Source organism: Callorhinus ursinus, unplaced genomic scaffold (genome assembly GCF_003265705.2).
Source record: "Callorhinus ursinus isolate GAN/ISIS: 27379988/994484 unplaced genomic scaffold, GSC_fseal_2.0 scaffold41, whole genome shotgun sequence".
Lineage (NCBI taxonomy): Eukaryota > Metazoa > Chordata > Mammalia > Carnivora > Otariidae > Callorhinus > Callorhinus ursinus.
Window position 1 is genome coordinate 1146043 of NW_027397103.1, and position 20637 is coordinate 1166679.

At 41.6% G+C, this 20637-nt stretch overlaps 1 protein-coding gene across 4 annotated transcripts in view; it reads left to right on the top strand.

The window, feature by feature from the left end:
- The window catches only part of SART3 (spliceosome associated factor 3, U4/U6 recycling protein), a 37235-nt gene that overhangs the window by 6938 nt on the left and 9660 nt on the right, over nucleotides 1–20637 (top strand). For 3 of the 4 annotated variants that reach the window (XR_003211646.2, XR_003211645.2, XM_025889318.2), the window contains exons 2-13: nucleotides 2781–2907; nucleotides 4004–4108; nucleotides 7122–7306; nucleotides 8412–8517; nucleotides 9618–9742; nucleotides 13290–13445; nucleotides 14184–14322; nucleotides 14787–14894; nucleotides 15324–15401; nucleotides 15527–15585; nucleotides 16506–16615; nucleotides 19818–19930. Coding sequence is in view for 2 of the 4 variants with exons in the window: in XM_025889318.2 (XP_025745103.1) it covers nucleotides 2781–2907; nucleotides 4004–4108; nucleotides 7122–7306; nucleotides 8412–8517; nucleotides 9618–9742; nucleotides 13290–13445; nucleotides 14184–14322; nucleotides 14787–14894; nucleotides 15324–15401; nucleotides 15527–15585; nucleotides 16506–16615; nucleotides 19818–19930 (1411 nt within the window). In the remaining 2 variants the exon portion in view is untranslated. The remainder of the gene's footprint in view (nucleotides 1–2780; nucleotides 2908–4003; nucleotides 4109–7121; nucleotides 7307–8411; nucleotides 8518–9617; nucleotides 9743–13289; nucleotides 13446–14183; nucleotides 14323–14786; nucleotides 14895–15323; nucleotides 15402–15526; nucleotides 15586–16505; nucleotides 16616–19817; nucleotides 19931–20637) is intronic. The other variant, XM_025889319.2, reaches the window with a different exon arrangement.

Sequence of the window (20637 nt, forward strand, 5' to 3'; positions counted from 1 at the left end):
TCATAGAGCAAAAAGTTTAAATTTTGATAAGGCCCTAACCAGTCTAGAGTTTTTATCATGGTTGAATGGTTGTTAGATTTGTCAAATGCATGTTCTCTATCAATTGATACCATGATTTTTGTTTAGCCTGTTGATCTGTTGGATTACAGTGATTGATTTTTCAAAGACTGAACTATGAACTAGTCTTATGTACCTAGAACAAATTCCATTTAGTTATGGTGTATGATTCTTTTTATACATTGAATTTAGTTCTGTAAGTTTCCTCTCCATACTGCATTAGCTGTATCCCTTATTTTGACTTGCTGTATTTTCATTTTCATTCACTTCTACATATTTTTAAGTTTCCCTCAAGACTTTCTCTTTGACCCATGGATTCTTTAGAAGTGTATCACTTAATTTCCAAATGTTTAAAGATTTCCTACCATTACTGATTTCTAATTCTGTTGTGATCAGAAAACATACTCTGTATGATTTCGCTTTTTAAAAATTTGTTACAGTTTGTCTTACAGCCCATGATTTGGTCTCAGTAAATCTTCCCTGGGCCCTTGAGGATAAAAAGATGTATTCATTACTATCAGATGGAATGTTCTGTATATGTTAATTAGATCCTTTTGGTTGATGATACTGAGTTTCTTCTGTATGCTTGCTGATTATTCATCTAGTAGTTCTCTTAGTTGCTGAAGTGGAGGATGTTCAAGTCCCTATTGTAAGCATGTATGCGTCTCTTTTAGCTCGAATAGTCTTGCTTAATCTATTTTGAAGGTCTGTTGTTTGTTGCATACACATTTAGGATTGCTTTGTCTTCCTGGTGGGTTGATCCTTTCATCATTTTGTAATGCCCCTTTTATTCTTGGTAGTTATGTTTTCTCTGAAATTGGCTTTATATGATATTAATATAGCCACTTCTTTTTTTGGACTAATGTTTACATAGTATATCTTTTTTTTATCCTTTTACTTTCAGCCTTCCTATGTCCTTGAATTTGAAGTGAGTTTCTTGTAATCAGCATATGGTTGGGTTGTGTTTTTATCCACTCTGCCATTCTCTGCCTTTTAATTAGTATATATATTTTTAAACATTTATTTTATAGAGAGAGTGAGCAAGGGGAGAGGGAGAGGGAGAGAAGCAGACTCCCCGCTGAGCACAGAGTCCCATGTGGGGCTCAGTCCCATGGCCCCGAGATCATGACCTGAGCCGAAATTAAGAGTCAGATGCCTAACCGACTGAGCTACCCAGGCGCCCCTTAATTAGTGTGTTGAGACCATAAACGTTTAAAAGATTTATTTATTTATTTGTCAGAAAGAGAGAGCGCACAAGCAGGGGGAGTGGCAGGCAGAGGGAGAAGCAGACTCCCCTCTGAGCAAGGAACCTAATGTGGGACTTGATCCCAGGACCCTGGGATCATGACCTGAGCCGAAGGCAGACGCTTAACCGACAGCCACCCAGGCGTCCCAAGAGCATAAACATTTAAGATAGTTATTGCTATGTTAGGTCTAAAGCCTGACATTTTATTATTTTCTATTTGTTTCCTCTGTTTCTTGTTCTTCTGTTTCTCTTTTCTTGCCTTCCTATGAGTTACTTGAACATTTTTTAGGATTCTATCTTGATTTATTTATAGTGACTTTTAGTGTATTGCTTTGTATAGTTTCTTAGTGGTTGCCTTGGGAAGAGTTTATTTGATTTACATGGTATCTGTGTTCTACCATGGAGTGAAGTGTGGATACCGTCCTTCCATTTAGGTCACTTTAGCATCCTCACTTTTAAATATTGTTTTGAGTATCAGGTGGTCTTAAAATTTTTGTGTCAGTTAATCACATACAACGTAGAAAACTCATGAGAAGGACCATCCAGGATACTTGTATTTCATGCTCTTTTAGTTCTTCCTTCCTGATGCTACAAGATTTCTTTTATCAGTCCCTTTCTCTTCCTTTAGCTGTCTTTAAGAGAAAGTCTGCTAGTGACAGATTCTTTTAGTTTTCTGTTGTCTCAGATGTCTGAAAGCTTGTTAAGCAGTTATTTTAATTTGTTTTAACTTTTAGTTTGAAAAGTTTCAAATATAAAAATAAATCTCTATGTGCCTATCAGCTTCAACAGGTGCTGCCATTCTTGTTCCTCCCAGTAGGGGTTTTTGTTTTTATTGTTTTTGTTTAGTAAAAGAAAAGAGCTCTTAACCTACATAGCTGGCAGGTGCTAAAGCATGTTGTTAATCACATTTTAAAATCCTCACAAGATGGTGATGGGTATTAAAGAGGGCACGTTCTGCCTGGAGCACTGGGTGTTATACCCAAACAATGAATCATGGATCACTACATCAAAAACTAATGATGTGATGTATGGTGATTAACATAACGTAAAAAAAAAAACTATTAAAATAAAAAAATAAAACGTAAAATCCTCACAAGAACCTTAAGGACTAGACCGTAGTGGTATCCCCATTTTACAGATGGGGAAATGGAGGCTTAGCAAAGTTAATGACTTGCCTTAGGTCACACTTGGTGTTTGTTTCATCAGAATATTTCTGTATTTCAGAGAACAGCCCAACTGGGTTCTGATAGGGACTGGAACAGAGTGGAGGTGCTGTGCATTTATTAGAGAAAGCCCCGTTCATTGATTTTTCTTCCTCTTCCTGGGGGTATATTTTGCATTGCTGTTTCAGTGGCTCTCCCAGATGGCCCATCTATTTTGTTTGTAGCGGACACGTGCGTTGTCACCAGTGGTGAAAAATGCTAAGTTATTTTGATGGTGGCATTTTAAATTTCACCTTGTGTTTTCTTCCCCTCAGCTGTCTATCAATGTCTATGACTACAACTGCCATGTGGACCTGATCCGGCTGCTCCGGTTGGAGGGGGAGCTTACCAAAGTGAGGGTGGCTCGCCAGAAGATGAGTGAGGTCTTTCCTTTGACTGAAGGTAACGCGTCAGCAGTCGGGCTGCTTTTATAAACACAGAGAACTGAAGAGTATACATTCTGTTTTCAATGCTGAAACCGGGAAGTGTTCCTACAGAAGTGTGGAACATATAAATACAGTGGAAAGAAGAAAGCCCGTCATCCAGTGCCAGTGATTTCTAGTTTTTCATCTTTCAGTTTTTGCAGAACATAGTTCATGATCGTGTAGTACTGACTCATGTTTTGGATCCTGATTTTTTTTTTTTTTTTTTTTTTTTTAATCCTACGTCATGATTAAACTTGTCCCATATTTTTCTGTTTCCCATTCCGGTGTTCGTTTTCTCAGCACCAGATAACTGTATTATTATTAAACTTTTATAAACAAATTTTCATGTAAATGTTTCATACCTTGTTTGTTACACAGTAGTTGGGCATTTAGATTATTTATCCTTACTTACTTGAAACAGAATTCCACTGTGCCTCTTGTAGATCAGTCTTCATGAATGTTTGTAATTGATCTTTTCGGGAGGAATTGGAAAACACTGGTCCCAGATCCAGCTCTGTCCCCCTCTCCCTGCCCAAAAGCATAACTGCCGAGTATAGAAGCTGAAATCAGATTGCCCAGATGCATTCCTGACTGTACATCTTACTAGCTGTGAGACCTTAAGCGAATTATGTAAATATTGTGAGACTCAGTTTTCCCAGCAGTAAAATGGGGCTAGCAGTAGTTTCTACCTTATAGTACATGGATTGGATGAGGTATTCTGTGTACAACATGTAATAAATGCCCTAGCATGTCGTAAATGCTTAGATAGATGCCATCATTATTCATTATTATGACTGTCAACTACAGGAGTTTTAAAAAGATTGAATAAGAAACCCATAGATGTAAGTACTTAGCAAAAATATAAAATGCCCAACAGGTGTAGGATATTATGATTTTAATTATTTGATCTTATTTGGAAGCATAAACCTTCTACATGCTCAGTACAAGTTTGAAGAATCGCTGTATAAGAGGGGTGAAACGCTTGTGTGCTCATGACTCGCAGTAAAGTCCCTGCTTTCATCCTGCCCTTTGGTGAAGGAGATGGTGATGCAGGAGGTGCTGTTGTCTTGCAGAGCTCTGGCTGGAGTGGCTGCATGACGAGGTCAGCATGGCTCTGGACGGCCTGGACAGAGAGCACGTGTACGACCTCTTTGAGAAAGCTGTGAAGGACTATATTTGTAAGTTCCCTGTGTGCTTTTTCGAGGGGTCTGTGGATGCATCTGTCTCTGATGCCCTGGGTTGCATTGTGAGGTGTTGCTCCTCAGAAAGGAGAGTGTTAGTCTGGTCATTAGAAAGATTTGAGTTTACTTATTATTCTCATTGTGGTTTTCTTTTCTTTTCTTTTTTTAAAGATTTTATTTATTTGAGAGAGAGATTGAGTGAGAGAGAGCATGAGAGCGGGGTAAGGGGCAGAGGGAGAAGCAGACTCCCCACTGAGCAGGGAGCCTGATGCGAGACTTGATCCCAGGACCCCGGGATCATGACCCGAGCCGAAGGGAGATGCTTAACCAACTGAGCCACCCAGGCGCCCCTGTCTGTGGTTTTCATATGAGGATATCTGGTTCTAAAATACAATTAGAAGAAATGTTTGTAGTAAGGGAGTGAATATATTCACACCCAGCATTTTTTTGGCAGGGAGAACTTACATGGTATTTCCAGATGACTAAAGGTTGCCTTTGACAGAACGCTCTTTTTTTTTTTTTTTTTTTTAGAATGTTTTTAAAAACTTTTTATTTTAAAATATTTATAGATTGGGGTGCCTGGGTGGCTCAGTTGGTTAAGCGACTGCCTTCGGCTCAGGTCATGATCCTGGAGTCCCGGGATCGAGTCCCACATCGGGCTCCCTGCTCAGCAGGGAGTCTGCTTCTCCCTCTGACCCTCTTCCCTCTCATGCGCTCTATCTCTCATTCTCTCTCTCTCTCAAATAATAAATAAATAAAATAATTATAGATTTATAGGACAATAGTATAGAGCAGTCCTATGCTTGTTCCATCCTGCTTTCCCCAATATCTTGTAACTACTCTACAAAATCAAAACCAGGGAATTGAGCTTAGTACAATGTGCGTGTCTGCTTCTGTGACATTTTATCCCACGTGTAGATTTTGGTAACCACCACTGCAGATAAAGAACCCCCATCAGCACAGGAGTCTGTGTTGTGCGTTGTCTGCTCGTGTTGATATTTTGTCAGCACATGTGGAGTGTAGACACCTTCTCTCCCTTTAAATTTCTTTATCCTCCCTTGTTGGTAGTATGAGTCTCTAAATATTCTTTTTACCTACACATAGGACACATCAGAATGTTATGGACAAAGAATTTTTTAAAAATACTTAAAAAAATTTCCTCCTTTTAAAAATTTTTTTATTTTTTAAGATTTTATTTATTTGAGAGAGAGTGCACTTGCAAGTGGGGGTTGGAGGGCAGGGAGGAGTGGAGGGAGAGGGACAAGCAGGCTTCGTGCTCAGCCTGACCTTGAGATCATGACCTGAGCTGAAATCAAGAGTCGGACGCCCAACTGGCTGAGCCACCCAAGTGCCCCCCAAAATTTCCTCCTTTTAAGTTAAACATCTTTTTTCCATAGCTGTTTTGTCCCACTCCCCATTGTGGGCATTTCCCCTTGTGAGAAGCACTGGAACTTGAAGATAGACTGCCCCGGGGAAGAGAAATTTTCATGTGCCTTTACCAGCCAATAGAATTGATCAATTTTTAGTTTTTATAATCCGAATACTGCAAATTACAGGTGTTTTGTGAATATGAAATTACACCATATGTGCTTCTAGTATTCTTGTGTGTCTGCTCCGATCCACCATGTGGCTTCTTAGAACCTCTTGACGGTTCCAAGGGTGTGACACTCCCATGTTTTCTGATGATCCTGTCACCCCTTTGTGAAGGTCTCAGAGTCCTCATTAACAGCACCTCCCCAGACTGTAACGTTTTTCAGTCCTTGATGGTCTGCAGTCACCCTGCTGTCGGGCCTCCACTGTCAGTGCTAAGGTCAGCGTGCCTTCCTATCCCTGAGCTGCTTCAGGGCTGCTGGGGGTCTGGAAGCCAGATAATCATGCTTCTTAGATTAGGTCTCTTTAAAAGTAGTTTTGAATGGGGACCCATGGAGTTCTTGTGTTAGTTTCAGGAGCTATAGAGCATGGAAATTATGTCCCTTGTTTTGTTCATGTTCGGAAGCCACTTTGGCCTGCTTCAGGAGTCGCATGCTCTAGCAGTTGAGCCAGCCGGGCGCCCCTCTCTTCTTTTTTTGTTTTGCAGCCCATATGGCAGCTCTGTACTGGTGAGCTAAAACAGAGTAGCTAACAAACTTTGCCTAAGTTGTCTGAAATAAATCTGTTTCAAAGAAAAAACAAGCCCCAGGAAAACATACAGTAATTATCAAATTAACTTCTTATCTTTTAAGTATTTTTATTTTACAAGGTTAATGGATAAGGCCTGTGAAATTATTTCAGATCTTTGAAAAATGACTTAATAGGCAAAATGTGTACAGTGGGAACCACTGCGTTCCTAAAGAGTCTTAATTCATTAGTCTGCTCTTAAAGCCGCAGGGGTGAGTAAATAAAGTTTAAGAAGAAAGTGACAAAAAACAGGGCAACCAGATCTTCTCTGTTTTTGCTGTTTAAACATCAGTACAAAGAGAAACTTAAAATACAGACTTTTGGTTATAGGATTTGGTTTTAATTTGTTCTTTGACTTTGACCAGAAGGCTTATTAAAAAGGTTCAAAAGTTAAAAAATTCTAGGCTTTGAAATCTTTCCGAAAATTGACTCAGATTAGTAACTATTTTCATTGAATTCCTTCCATTTTAATAAATAGGCTTTATAATCATGAGTGTATTACATACTACCTGCTGGCATATTCTGTTTGTGCAGTAAAATCTCAATAATTGTAACCTAGTAGGGACATTGTTTTAAGATACACTTTCTTTTCCAGGTGCAGTATTAGTAATATTGTGTATTGCTATATATGTGTGTATATAATATATAGTATATGTATAATGTATAATATATGTGTTATATGTGTTATAACGTATCTTGTACATACATTAGGATGCTTGTTGATGTGCTCTTGCCTTTTTGCATGAATGAGTACTGTTTTGGTGGGCATATTTCTTTCGTGATGCACTGGAACAAAAGTTTTGATTTTTGGGTATTTCATATCCTGAATTAATAGAGCGCTTCTCCTTCTTAGGTCCTAACATTTGGCTAGAGTATGGCCAGTACTCAGTCGGTGGAATTGGTCAGAAAGGTGGCCTTGAGAAAGTCCGCTCTGTGTTTGAAAGGGCGCTCTCATCAGTTGGCTTACATATGACCAAAGGACTCGCCATCTGGGAGGCTTACCGAGAGTTTGAAAGTGCCATTGTGGAAGCTGCCCGGGTGAGTGCCCCGGTCTCTGTGACCGGTGCTTGCCTTCGAGTAGTCAGGGCTATCTTTGTAAGTGGCCTTGGAAGAACACAGTTAACAGAATGGTCCTCGCCAGTCCCTTAGTGGGTGGGCAGTAAAGTAAAATCAGTAGTCTTTGTGGAACGGCAAGATTGATTTCTTTGACTCAGAGATGACCCTGTAATTTTTCTGATATTTAAAAATACTATTTCAGTTACTGGTTCCAGGTGAATATACAAGAATAACTATGTCACTCAAAAAAAATACACATGTATGTATATCAGTCGTGTCCAGTAATAACTGCAAGAGATAAGAGATTTGACTCCATCATAATTGGATTTTTTTTAAAACTCTGACTCAAGGATTTTACAGTCCCTTCCCAGTGTGTCCCCCCTCCGCCCCGGTGTTTGTGTGTGTGCGCAGAGTTACCCTTGGTACCTAGTGGATGGAGCCCTGCAGTAGTAGTTAGATGGTTGTTAGTAAAGTAGCCCAGGCCCTTGTTGATTACATCCCTGTTGAAAAGTCTGCAGTGGTGCCTTCAGCATATCCCAACAGGCATCGGGACGAACTCCTTCGGCTTACATTTGTGGCCCTCTAGCATTGGACATAACCCTGCCCCCCTCCACAGTCGTGCACTTGCTGGCTACTGTACTTAACACTGTTCCTTCGACTGGGAGTCCTTCTCCTCCTCTCACGATGTCGGGAGAACCTGCAGATGCACCCTAAGTGCCAGCTCCTGTGGGCATTTTGCCTCATTTCCTGCCTTCGTAACAAAATGCAGCCTTAAAAACCGGCTGAGAGCATGGTACTTGGCTACTTGTGATCCTTTCTTTCGTGATGTTTATATTCTGCTTCATTGTAGTCATCTGTGCATTTATGGTCAATATACACATTTCTATGTTCCTTTTTGCTTTCACCCCATCATAAATAGTAGCAGAGGCAATGTTTATTTTTGTGCCTCGTGCAGCATTTGACACAATACCTTATGTATCAGAGGTCATATATATATTTTTAGTTTGAACTAAAAAATTGGTTGAAATATTTTTTGAAGTAGGAAGGACCACAAAGTTTGTCATTTACTACAAATTTGCTTCTTTAGCCCATAGCTGGCTTCCTTTCCCCTTTTGACTGGGAACAAACCTTTGATTCACAGCTGGAGAAAGTCCACAGTCTCTTTCGGCGACAGCTGGCGATCCCACTCTATGGTAAGAGAAACTGACCTGTCGACAGCCGGCCCTCTGTGGTTTTTAAAATGCTTTGGGGTATGTCCTGTCAGTAGCTCTTTCCCAGCATCCTGTGAGGCAGATGTTGCTGGTGTTCTTACTCTCACTGGACAGGGTCACTGTGGACAAGGCCCTTGGTAAAAACATACCTTGAATTGTAAATGGTCAAGAGGATTGAGGGTCAGCCAGCAGGACTAGAAGCCAGACTTGCTGACTCTCAGTTTCCTCTTTTAAGACACTGTTGGAGGGGTAGAGTTACTATAAGGAGTAGGGAAGCTGACCGCCTGTATTTTCTGGGGAAACTTTATTGAGTAAGAGTTCCATTGTGAGCATTTTCTCTTTAGCAGTAACCTCTTCCGTATCAGAATGGGGATTTTCCACAGGCTTATATCATTCTGTGGGGGTGATTTGGTTCAGGAGCACTGTTGATTGGAAGTGTTCATATCTGAATTTCTTCTTTAGGCGTAGTTATACATTGTACACTCTTGGCTCCTCTGGACAACTGCTTGAGCCCAGACGTAATTTCTCTTTTTACTTCGTGGTTTATTTGGATTTGATTTAACAAATTACAAAGTGGCTTTCCAGTTGAATCCTCGGGTGACATGCAGAAAGGCTGGAACTGAGCGGCCTGCGGGTTTCATCTCATGTACCAGTGTGACATGGCATAGTACAGTGAGTAGAGCATGTACTTGAGCCAGACTGCCTGGTTCAAGGCCTTGCTCTACTGTGAACTGCAGACAATTGATGTAACCCTCTACTTGTGTTTCCTCACCTGCAAAATGGGGATCATGTTAGAACCTACTCCGTAGAGTTGGGAGAATCGAATGAGTTAGTGGATGGAAAGTGTTAGAACATAGGAAGCCCTAGGTAAATTTTGCTCTTATTAACTGGTAGGGCTTCTGGGGGAATTGCTTTGAGACAGAATCTAAGGTCAGGCCTGGGCCCAGTAGAAGATTTGAGGATAAGAGTTGCTGTGGTCACTGATGCAGGAGGGGCTAGAATCATCCAAGTCTCGTGGTTTAATCTCTGGGTTGATAAAACTCAGTGGCAAGACCTACGGGGCTGAATCCATCTTTCAATAGATATGGAGGCCACATTTGCAGAGTATGAAGAGTGGTCAGAAGACCCAATACCAGAGTCGGTGATTCAGAACTATAACAAAGCACTACAGCAGTTGGAGAGTTACAAACCCTATGAAGAAGCACTGGTGAGTGTTGGCCTCTTTACAGTAAACTTCTCGCTGCAAATTTTTCCCTAATCAGTAGTTGCATCTTTAAAATTTGTTTTGTTGTGAAATCTATAGAGTGTATAAATGTGTGCGTACAGTTTACATACTAATAATAAAGTGAACATCCATGTACCCACCACCCAGGTTAAGAAATAGAACATTGCCAGTACCTTAGAAGTCTCCTATGTGCCCCTCTCCGATTGCCTCCTCTTCCCTCTCCCGAGAGGTAATCACTTTCCTGACTTTTGTGATAATCGTTCCCTTGCTTTTCTTTATAGTTTTACAATCTATGACCATATCCTTGATTAATATATTGTGTAATTTTGCTTGTCTTTGAGCTTTTATATAATGGAATCATGCTGTGTATTTCCCTGAACATGTTCTTGGGTTGTAGTCATGTTGATAAGTATGGTCTGTTTCCGTGGCCGTGAAGTTGTATGTGTGCGCCACAGTTCATATATCTGTGTTCCCGGCTGGCTCGTTTTCCAGTTTGTTGCGAGGAGGAGCAGCATGTTTCTGGCCGTTCTTGTGCGTGTCTCTTGGTGCACATATGAAAAGGGTTTCTCCAGAGTCTATCCCTAGGAGGAATTGCTGGATCATAAGATCGTGCTGAACTGTTTCCTGGGTTACCAGTTGACACTCCTGCCCAGGAGTTCTCACTGAACTGAGAGTTCTCCTTGGTCTCGCCAGCCTTTGATACTGACATAAATTTTAGCTGCTCTGATGGATCTGAAATTGTAATTTTAATCTGCATTTCCCTGATGACTAACAAAGTTGAGTGTTTTTTCACATCTGTTGGCCATTCAGATTTCCTTTTTTGTGAGCTGCCTGTTGAAGTCTTTGACTCATTGTTTTTTTCTAATTAATTCATAGGAATCCTGGATCTTAATCCTTATTTTGGTTTTATGTATTGCAGAAGCTTCCCCCACGTTTGTGGTTTGTCTTTTTAGTTTTTTAATGGCATCTTTTGATGAGCAGTTCTCAGTCTTGTTCTATCATTATTTTATCATTCTTTCTCTTACGGTTCCTGCTTTTGTTACACTTAAGAAATCTCTCCAGGTTCCAAACTCATGAATATTGTTAGCTCTGTTTTCTTCTGAAAGTTTATAGCTGTGTATTTCATGTTTAGATCTTCATATGGAATTGATTTTTGTGTATGGCGTGAGGTGGGGTCCGATTTCATTTTTCCATATGAGAAGCAGTTGTCCCAGCACTGATTCTGATAATTCCATCCTCCCCTCATTGGTGTGTCGGCCCACATCTGTCAGAGATTAGCTGTCCATTGGGGTGTGGATCTATTTCTGGGCTTTCTATTCTGCTCCACTGGCTGATATCACACTGTCCTGATAGTGATAGTTCCGTAAGTTTTGCTCTTCGGTGACATGAATCCCATCCATGTTGTTCCTCTTCAAGAGTGTCTTCTCTTTCTTTAGCTCTTAATACTTGGATTTCGAGTCAGCTTTTCAGATTGTATTTAAAAAACCTGTTGAGTTTTGTATTGGAATTGCATTGATCAATTTGAGGAAGAATGTACATCTTATAAATACTGAGTCTTCCAATCTATGAACGTGGTGTAAGCCTTTGCTATTTGGGCCTTATCTTTCTGTAAAGTTTTATAAATTTATAATTTCATCTGGTCCCTTGAACACATTCTTTAGATCTGTTTCTAAGTTATTTTTGATCCTATTGAAAATGCCACCTTTTTGAAAGATTTGCTTTTCTAATTGTCCTTGGTATATAAATTGAATTTGTTTTTTATACTGGCTTTTTTGTCTATTGAACTTTCTAATTCTTATTAATGACCAATAGGTTCTTTTGGATTTTCCGTGTTGACCATAATATTTGTTTTTTGACCATAATATGGTTTGTAAGTGGCGTTTTTCTACCTCTCTTGGTCTTAGAATCCTTTCAACTTCATTTACCATGCCTCAGACTTTAACACTCGTGTTTTCTTGTATTTCTTGCCTTTCTGTTTGACCTGAAAGGCATCGTCGTTAAGTTAATCTTGCATTATACAGCCCCAGCTTGCTTACATTCAGTACATGCATTTCCCACTTCCTTTGCTCTTCTTCACTTGCATCCTGGAGCTTTCATCTGGAATCATTTTTATTTTGCTTCAGTTATACCCTTTAGAGTCTCCTGCATTGGATATTTGCTGGTAACAGACTTTCTCAGTTTTATTTTGAAAAGGTCTTCACTTTGCTCTTCCTGAAAGTTCATTTCTCAGGATGTAGAATTCTAGATTGACAGTTATGTCTCCTGTCTTTCTGGCTTGTGTTGTTGCTGTTGAGACGTCGGCTTCTTTGATGGCAATCCTTGTTTTCTCTCTGGCCCATTTTAAAATCTCACTGGTTTTGTTTGGTGTCCCATAATTTCAGTACAGTAGGTCCAGGGGTGGATATCTTTGTATTTATCTTTTTCGTGGTTGGTTGGGCTTCTTGGCTTTCTTTTTGGTATCTTGTTTTATAGGAAGAATAGTGACTTTGAGAGCCAGGCTGCTTCAAGTTTGGATGTTAGCTCTGCCAGTTACTGGCTCTTTGACTTTGAGCTCGTCCTTAGCCGCTGTGTGTATCAGTCACCTCAGATGTAAGGTGAGGATAAAAATGACACCTCACTGTGAAGATCAAATCCTTAATAGATCTTACACCAGCAAAAGCTTAACCTTCACCTAGATTTTGTCCTTAATATTTCTTGTGTCTTTGCCAGTTTTCTGATGATTTTCAAGACGTTTTTCGTACTGAATCCAGCAGTTTTAGTTGTTTTCAGTGGCAGTCTGTCTGGGTAACCAGTTTGTCAGTATAACTAGAAACTGAGACTAAGATGTCATCTTCTGCTCAGAGCATGCGTGCTGTCCTGCTGGCCAGCCGGTGCTCCCTCTCCCTTTTCCACGTGAAAATGGTTGGTATGCAGTTGTATTTCTCAGAGCCTCATTAATGAAATCCTCAGCTAGTTCATTTTGTTAGTCAAGTGTGGCTGAAGAGGAAAGTTGAGTAGGGGTTTTTGTCTGAAAAGAATTTTGATTGTAGGTCTTTGGATCAGTAAACATTCAGCCTAGCCTCTTTCATGTTCTGCATGTACCTGTGCGCTGGCAGGAGCTGATGTTTGGAATGAGAAGCCTTAGAATGAAGGCAGCGAATCACTCCAGTGTGGTTGCGTTCACTCCACTCAGTAGGCTGAGAAAGTGACTTCTGTTTTGGAGGGATGGCTGGCCATGGTCACTGGCAAAGATGTTTCTCTTTCATTCAGTTTCTGATGGATGCTCCCATCAGAAACCCCCTGTGGCCTAAGAATGGGTTCAGAAAAGGGTTTATGGGGCCTTTGTAACTGTTGCCATGAAGAGGCACTGTGGACTCTTACTGTGCCTGTCATGTTGTAGACCCCGGCATGCCAGAGGTTCTGAGAGTGGGGACTGGGGATTCTTACTGATGTAGCCAGTCTTGCCAGAATGTAATATGAAGATATGTTGTGCTTCCTAACAGTGTCAGGTAGCTCATTTCAACCTCATTATGCTTCCCCTCTGCCTTAGTTGCAAGCAGAGGCGCCCAGGCTGGCTGAATATCAAGCGTACATTGATTTTGAGATGAAAATTGGTGACCCTGCTCGTGTGCAGTTGATCTTCGAGCGTGCCCTGGTCGAGAACTGCCTTGTCCCAGACCTGTGGATCCGCTACAGTCAGTACCTAGTAAGACCACTTGACTGTTCTCCCTTCTCTCCTTTTTACCAACTGAGAACCTGTTCAGGGAAAACGAGCAGGAGTGCCTGGGGTTGGTTGTGTGCTCTCTCTGCCTCCTCAGTTTCCTGTCATCCTCCTTTCCCCTCTGCCAGCTCAATTCGGGAGTTCTTCCGGGGTTTCAGGTCATTTCAGACTGATCACTAACTGTAAAAAAATTTGCACAGTCTTCTTATTGAGGACTTCGTGACAGATTAATTTTTTTTCTTGTAACTTTTCATGATGGGCAATAATGTAAGCACTAGGATATAGAGGAGTAAGGTGAAACCTCATGGGCCCATCACCCAGCTCCAACAGTGAACTCACGGCACTAGTCTAATTTCGTCTCTGTCCTTAACCTTCTTCCTCTTCCATGTGATTTTGAAGCAGATCCGGAAATCACATTTCATTGATAAATATTTCAGTACATATATATATATATATAAAAGATTTGAATCAGGATCCAGACTAGGTCCGTCCATTAGGGTTGGCTGATGTCTCGTAAGCTGTTTTCATCTGTAGGTTCCCTCTCTACCTCTCTTCTTCTATCCCAACTCCCCCTTGCACTTTCTTTGTTGAAGAAACCAGTCACGAGAGGCATTTCTAAGGACATTTCTTTTGTCAGCTGGTTGTGCTGGAAATGTCTCTCGTGGATGGTAAAGTCTGTAATGGTAGCATTTTATCTCCTAACTCTGGACTTCTTTATCATAGGATCGGCAGCTGAAAGTAAAGGATTTGGTTTTATCTGTACATAATCGTGCTGTTAGAAACTGCCCGTGGACAGTTGCCCTATGGAGTCGTTACCTCTTGGCCATGGAAAGACATGGAGTTGACCATCGAGTGATTTCTGGTGCGAATGATTTTGGGGGAAGACTCAAGCTTTCTGTCGCAGGCCAGAAACCTAGTGCTGTGACAGTCATTAATTCAGCCTCTCCCTGGGTGTTAGCTTTGGGACATTGGGTGTTAGTGACAGAAAGGGCCCTAAGTGGGAGATAAACTGGTTTTAAGCTTTTAACATGCTAACATTCATTATGATTTTCTGAGAAGTTGGGGTCTTTTCCCCAAACTTACTGATCTGCAATTCTTTTAGTGCAGGGCATCTTGTGGAACGTGCCCTTTCTAGAACACAGTTCGTGCAAATCCTGGAGGAGCACTTCTTTTGAACATTTCTCTCTAGCTCATTCACTTTGTTGCCTCCTGTCATTAAGTCATATAGTATTTGATGGTCAGTAGAGGTTTTTATAACCATCTTGATAATTTATATTAACTTCCTTTTCAATTGGTAACAAATCCTGGCTTGTTCTTTAATTCCAGTGACCTTCGAGAAAGCTTTGAGTGCTGGCTTCATTCAGGCCACTGATTATGTGGAGATTTGGCAGGCGTACCTTGATTACCTGAGGAGAAGGGTTGATTTCAAACAAGGTATTTAAATTCACATGTCAAATTCAGTTCTGAATTTTTTCCTAACATGTCTTTCAGTGAGATGTCCCGCTTGCCCAAATAACATCATGATTAGGCAAATGATGTAGACCAGCCACTGGCAACTGTTTTCCCCCAGAAATTTTTGCTACTTAAATCCTTAAGTCCTGCTGTGAATTGTAAGGGAAGAGACTTAGGGTCCTTATGTTCTATACCGGCTCCTGCCAGCACTGTCCATGATGTGCTGTTTGTTCCAGTGGCTTTCTCTGCAACTGTGTGATGGGGCAGGACTGGCAATTTTATTTCTGTGTCCCCAGCATGATGCCAGGTGCATAGCAGGCTCCCAGGAGTTTCACTGTAGGATTTAAAAAAAATAAAAAAGACATGGTATGCGGTTTCATGAAGCCGAATCTCTCTTGCAACTTCTAACAGACTCCAGTAAAGAGCTGGAAGAGCTGAGGTCTGCATTCACTCGCGCCTTGGAGTATCTGAAACAGGAGGTCGAGGAGCGTAAGTGTGGCTTCACTCCCTCCTTGATGCACTTGTCTTTCCCCTTCTTGGTGGATGTGCCTTCTCAGTCAGAGGCTCTTTGTCTCTAAATTCTTTTCTAATTTTGACTAATTCTGTTCTTACAGGTTTCAATGAGAGCGGAGATCCAAGCTGTATGATCATGCAGAACTGGGCTAGGATCGAGGTAAGTGTTTTTGACGGACCTGCCAGTGACATCCACCTTTGAAGGACCTGTGTGTAATGATGTGGCTGATGTTGAGTCAGAATCCTGGGTGATGGTCTAGGGTCTAAATGATTTTGCTCTATATCTAGCTTGATGCACATTCATCTGTATCTTAGAGAAAACACTAGCACTCGGTAAGAAGTTAGGCAGCAAATGTCAGAATGCCAGGAGTTCACTCATGGACTTCTGCCCCCTCCCCTTGGTGCCCGGTTTGTGAGAGTAACCCGGGTGTGTACCGTCTGCCGGGCATTTTACTGTGTGCCGGGGAAATGAGGTAGACCTGCTTTATGCTCCCAAGTCTTTGATCTCGTGTGGAGACAGAAATTTGACGGGATATAATGAGTTGAATGTTATTGTCGGACCAAGGGCCTCAAGTGAGTAAGGTATGGAACTTGCCCTTGGTCAGCTCACAGAATTGTGAAATTCTAATCCTGTTTTATTTTCTGAGGGAAGTCAGGTCAAAGCACCAATATCTGTCAGGTTCAGAGAGGTTCACTTGCCCAAGTCACTTAATAAATGGCAGAGCGGGGACCTACTTCTAGATCAGTCTGTCTTTGGCCTCAGATTAAACGCTTGTAGTTAAGTTTGATAAAAATAAAAAAGTGACTAGCCAGTTCTGTTGTAGGTACCTGTGGGCTCCTGCTCTTTGCTCTCCAACAGTGTAGGCAGACAGCTTGATGCTTGTCACCTCTGAAAGCCTGAAGTGGTTGAGCTGGGCCTGTTGCTGTGGATGGTGGTTGGGAAATGTCCAGGGAGTTAGGGAACACGGATCGTCATGGGGGGAGGGGTTTAAGGCATTTCTGTTCAAAGTATGCTTTGTAATGGGTGCCAGTGTCCTAAGGTTTGAGTCTCTCCTAACGGAGCCTGTTAATGCATTTTAGGCTCGACTGTGCAATAATATGCAGAAAGCTCGGGAACTCTGGGACAGCATCATGACCAAAGGGAATGCCAAGTATGCCAACATGTGGCTCGAGTATTACAACCTGGAAAGGTAACCGGCCTGGGGGCGGGGTTGGCAGTGCCTATTGGGGGTAAGCTGTCTTCAGCCCCAGCTGACCCCTGCCAGCCTGGGCTTGCTCCTTACCACGGGCCGCTGGCCTCCAGCAGCTCGTCCTTCGTTAGTGGTTTTGTGTGTACTGGGCGAGGCTAGGGGACTAAGCCCAGTAATTTGTGCCTGGGCTTGTCGCACAGCCATACGTTTCTTTCCATTTGTTATTTTGGTTTGTTTTGATTTTTGGATATGAATGTTTTATTTGATTTTTTGGGGAACTATTTGTTTTTTGTATTTGTTTTGTCTGTAAAAGTGGAAAGTATTAAAAGTGAAGAGAAAAACCCCAAATTATCTGCAGCGACAGACCCGGAGACATAACCCCTGTTAGCCAATGGTTTGGGTATATTCTTTGAGATATTTCTATGATAGTGTACATGTTACAAATCTCTAAAACTATTTTAAATAAATATGACCAATAATATTTATAACAGGGGAAGATGTAAAGAATATGACCAGCTTTTCTATTCGTTGTATCTTGAACACTGCATCTCAGTAAATACATTTTTATATACTTTTTTCTTTTTTGAACGTTTTCGTTTTTTCCCCAATTGAAAAATTAACACTGTGCTCAAATTAAGATAGAACATTTGCCAAACTATGTGGTAGAGAGTGAAAGTTTATTACCATCTCACCCATAGAGATGACCACTATGAAAGCTTCTTGAAGGGGTGCCTGGGTGGCTCAGTCAGTTAAGCGTCTGCCTTCAACTCAGATCATGATCCTGGGGTCCTGGGCTCCCTGCTCGGCGGGGAGCCTGCTTCTCCCTCTGCCTGCCACTCCCCCTGCTTGTGCTCTCTCTTTCTCTGTGTCAAATCGATAAACAAAATCTTTAAAAAAAAACAAAAGCTTCTTGAATATTCCTGTGATGTCAGCAGTTCTCAAACTTTTTGGTCTCAGGACCCCTTATACTCTTAAAGTTTGAGAACCCTGAAAAGCTTTTGTTTGTGTGAGTTGTATGTATTTAATATTACCATATTAGCAACATTGACAAATACTAATAAATATTAATGTCATCATATTAGAAAATGGAGAAATTAAAAAATTTGTCAAGATAATAAATTCATTACGTTTAACATGAAGAATATATTTTTTATGACTTTTCCAAACCCCAAAATAATTTAGTGAGAAAAGTGGCATGGTTTTTTGTTTCTGCAAGTGTCTTTGAAGTCCGGCTTAGAAGACAGCTGGATTCTGTTGTCTGTTTCTGCATTCACTGTGTTGTGAATTCTCATTGAAAAACATGAAGAAAATTTGGCTTCACGCAGATAGGCGGTTAGAAGGAAGGGGTATTTAACCTTTTCAGATAATTGTGGATATTCTTTCATACTAGAGCAAAATTCAGCAAGTGGTAGTTTCTTAAATAGGTGCAGTGTGGACTCCGAAACCATTTATCATTGAATTTCTCACTTACATTAATATCCATTGGTTTGTTTTGTACTTTGAATAGACCTTTTACCCACACGTGAATCTGTGACATGCATTGTTCATTTGGAGAATACTCATTCACTAAGTCATGCAGCTCTTCTCAGTATCAACACATTTCATCATACAGTATTTAAAAAATCACATCTGGGGGTGCCTGGGTTGCTCAGTCGTTAAGTGTCTCCCTTCGTCTTGGGTCGTGATCCCAGGGTCCTGGGATCGAGCCCCGCCTCGGGCTCCCTGCTCCGCGGGAGGCTTGCTGCTCCCTCTCCCACTCCCCCTGCTTGTGTTCCCTCTCTCGGTGTGTCTCTCTCTGTCAAATAAATAAAGAAAATCTTTAAAAAAAAAAAAATTACATTTGTTCATATCCTCAGTGATGTTAGTAGAAAAGGTTTTTTTGTCTTTTTTTTTTAAGATTTATTTATTAGAGTGTGTGTGCATGCAAGCGGGAGGTGCAGAAGGAGAGGAAGAGAGAAACTCAGGCAGACTCCCCACTGAGCATGGAGCCTGACCCAGGTGGGGGCGGGGCTCGATCCCACGACTTTAAGATCCTGACCTGGGCTGAACCCAAGAGTCGGACATTCAACCGACTGAGCCACCCAGGCACCCCAGTAGAAAAAGTCTTTTAGGTAGGAAGCTGTCAAACTCAAAGTGGCAGATACAAATTGTCCAAAATTCTGATTTTCACTTAAAAGCTGCCATTTTATCATGGCAACAAATACAGCCAGGGGTTTTCCTTGAGGTGACGGACTTCATTAGTTTTCAAAAATGTCTCCAGATACGCAGGTCTCTGTAACCACAGCTTTTGTCACTCAGCTATTTTCTCAAGTAAAAATGGTGTTCCAGGAAAAAACAAACTAGTAGAGCTTGCACCCCAAACAAAAAGATAGGCTTTTCTTTGTGACAATCATTGCTTTATGTGTATATCTACTTATATCGCACAGAATTTGAAAAGTACGTGTGTAGCCCTGATGAGTGCTGAGGGCCACCGCAGCTTTTACACCATCAGTGCAGATGTCAACACAGTGAAAAAGTCAGTTAATGTTCAGTAATAATGAAAGTGGTTTTGACTTTGCACATCACCTAAAAGGTCTTAAGAGACCTTCAGGGGTACATGGATCATACTCTGAGAACCGCTGCTATAAGTTTTTTTCCAGTGTTCTAACATGTGTTTGTAATATTTATGTATATTTACAAGTTATTTTTAAATAGAAATGGGAACATAGCATTTCATAACTGTTATTAGTAAGACAACGTTGTTTATAATTACCGTGATTAGCGGTGTATCTTTCCATGAGTATCAGAACGTCTAACTCTGGGCATGAAATCTGACCATCCTCTGGATTGGGTGATTCTCTCCTTGGATAGGACAGCATCCCAGAATTTCTCTAAGGACTTGATCAAGTTAGTGTAGCATTCTTAGATTCCCCGCCTGTGTGGCAGATGCCAGGGCTATAAAGGTGGGACACCTGGTCGCAGACTACTGTCCCAGGTACATTTTCTAGTAGCATCCCCTTGCTAATGAAAAGAGTGACTTAGAAGAAAGCCTTAGTGTTGACTGGAGGAAAAAGGAGAAAACGCTGTAAGTAGCAATAATACAAATAGCTGTGGATAGTTCTGGAAGCCAGAGTCGCCACAGAGCTGCTGATCTTGCGCCCCTCCCTTTGTGTGCCTTCTGCTTTGTGTCCTGGTGGCAGCAATGCTTTGTTTTCTGTCCTAGGGCACACGGTGACACCCAGCATTGTAGGAAGGCCCTGCACCGGGCTGTCCAGTGCACCAGCGACTACCCGGAGCACGTCTGTGAAGTGTTGCTCACCATGGAGAGGACAGAAGGTGGGAACCCTCAGCTCTCTGCTGCTGGCTTGGAGTCTGTCCCCTCCGCCCTTTGGTCTCAGGACCATAGTCTGTGAGGACAGACTGTGTACGGGTACAGCCGCTCGAGTGGCGCTCTGTGATTAGAACTGTCACATGAGCCCACATCCCTTTGCCCCTCTCCTCGGAGTCTCCAAATACAAGGAGGGCTGTCTGTAACGTGGCTCTGGCACAGGGTTCTCTTCATTCTTTGTGGTGGATGCTGTTCTGTCTACTCGCTGGGTACCAGTAGCACTCCTCCCTTGCCTCCAGTCATGACAGAAACATCTTCAGACTTGGTGCCTGGGGATCCAGATCGCTCTAGTTGAGAATCTGTGCTCTAGCACGGCGTCATGCACACCAAAGGCACGCCGAGAGGCAAAGGGTTAAATGTGGCCATTGGTTGTGTGTGCATCCCTTGTAAATTTTAGAGCCTCGGTATTAAGTTATCAATAGGGAAATAGTGAATTTATCCATGGGCATTGATCTGGATTTTGGGTGTAAACTCCTCAGAACTGGAAATAAAATACCCAAGCAACAACAGCAAATAAAAAACATCCCAACGTTTATCATTTGAGCAGCTCTTAAAATCCTCAGTCTTCACATAAATGTCTTGTACCTTTTACATTAGAATGTCTTCATAATCTTCCCTAATGAGAGTGATAGGTCATATTCTGGTTTTCAAGTGT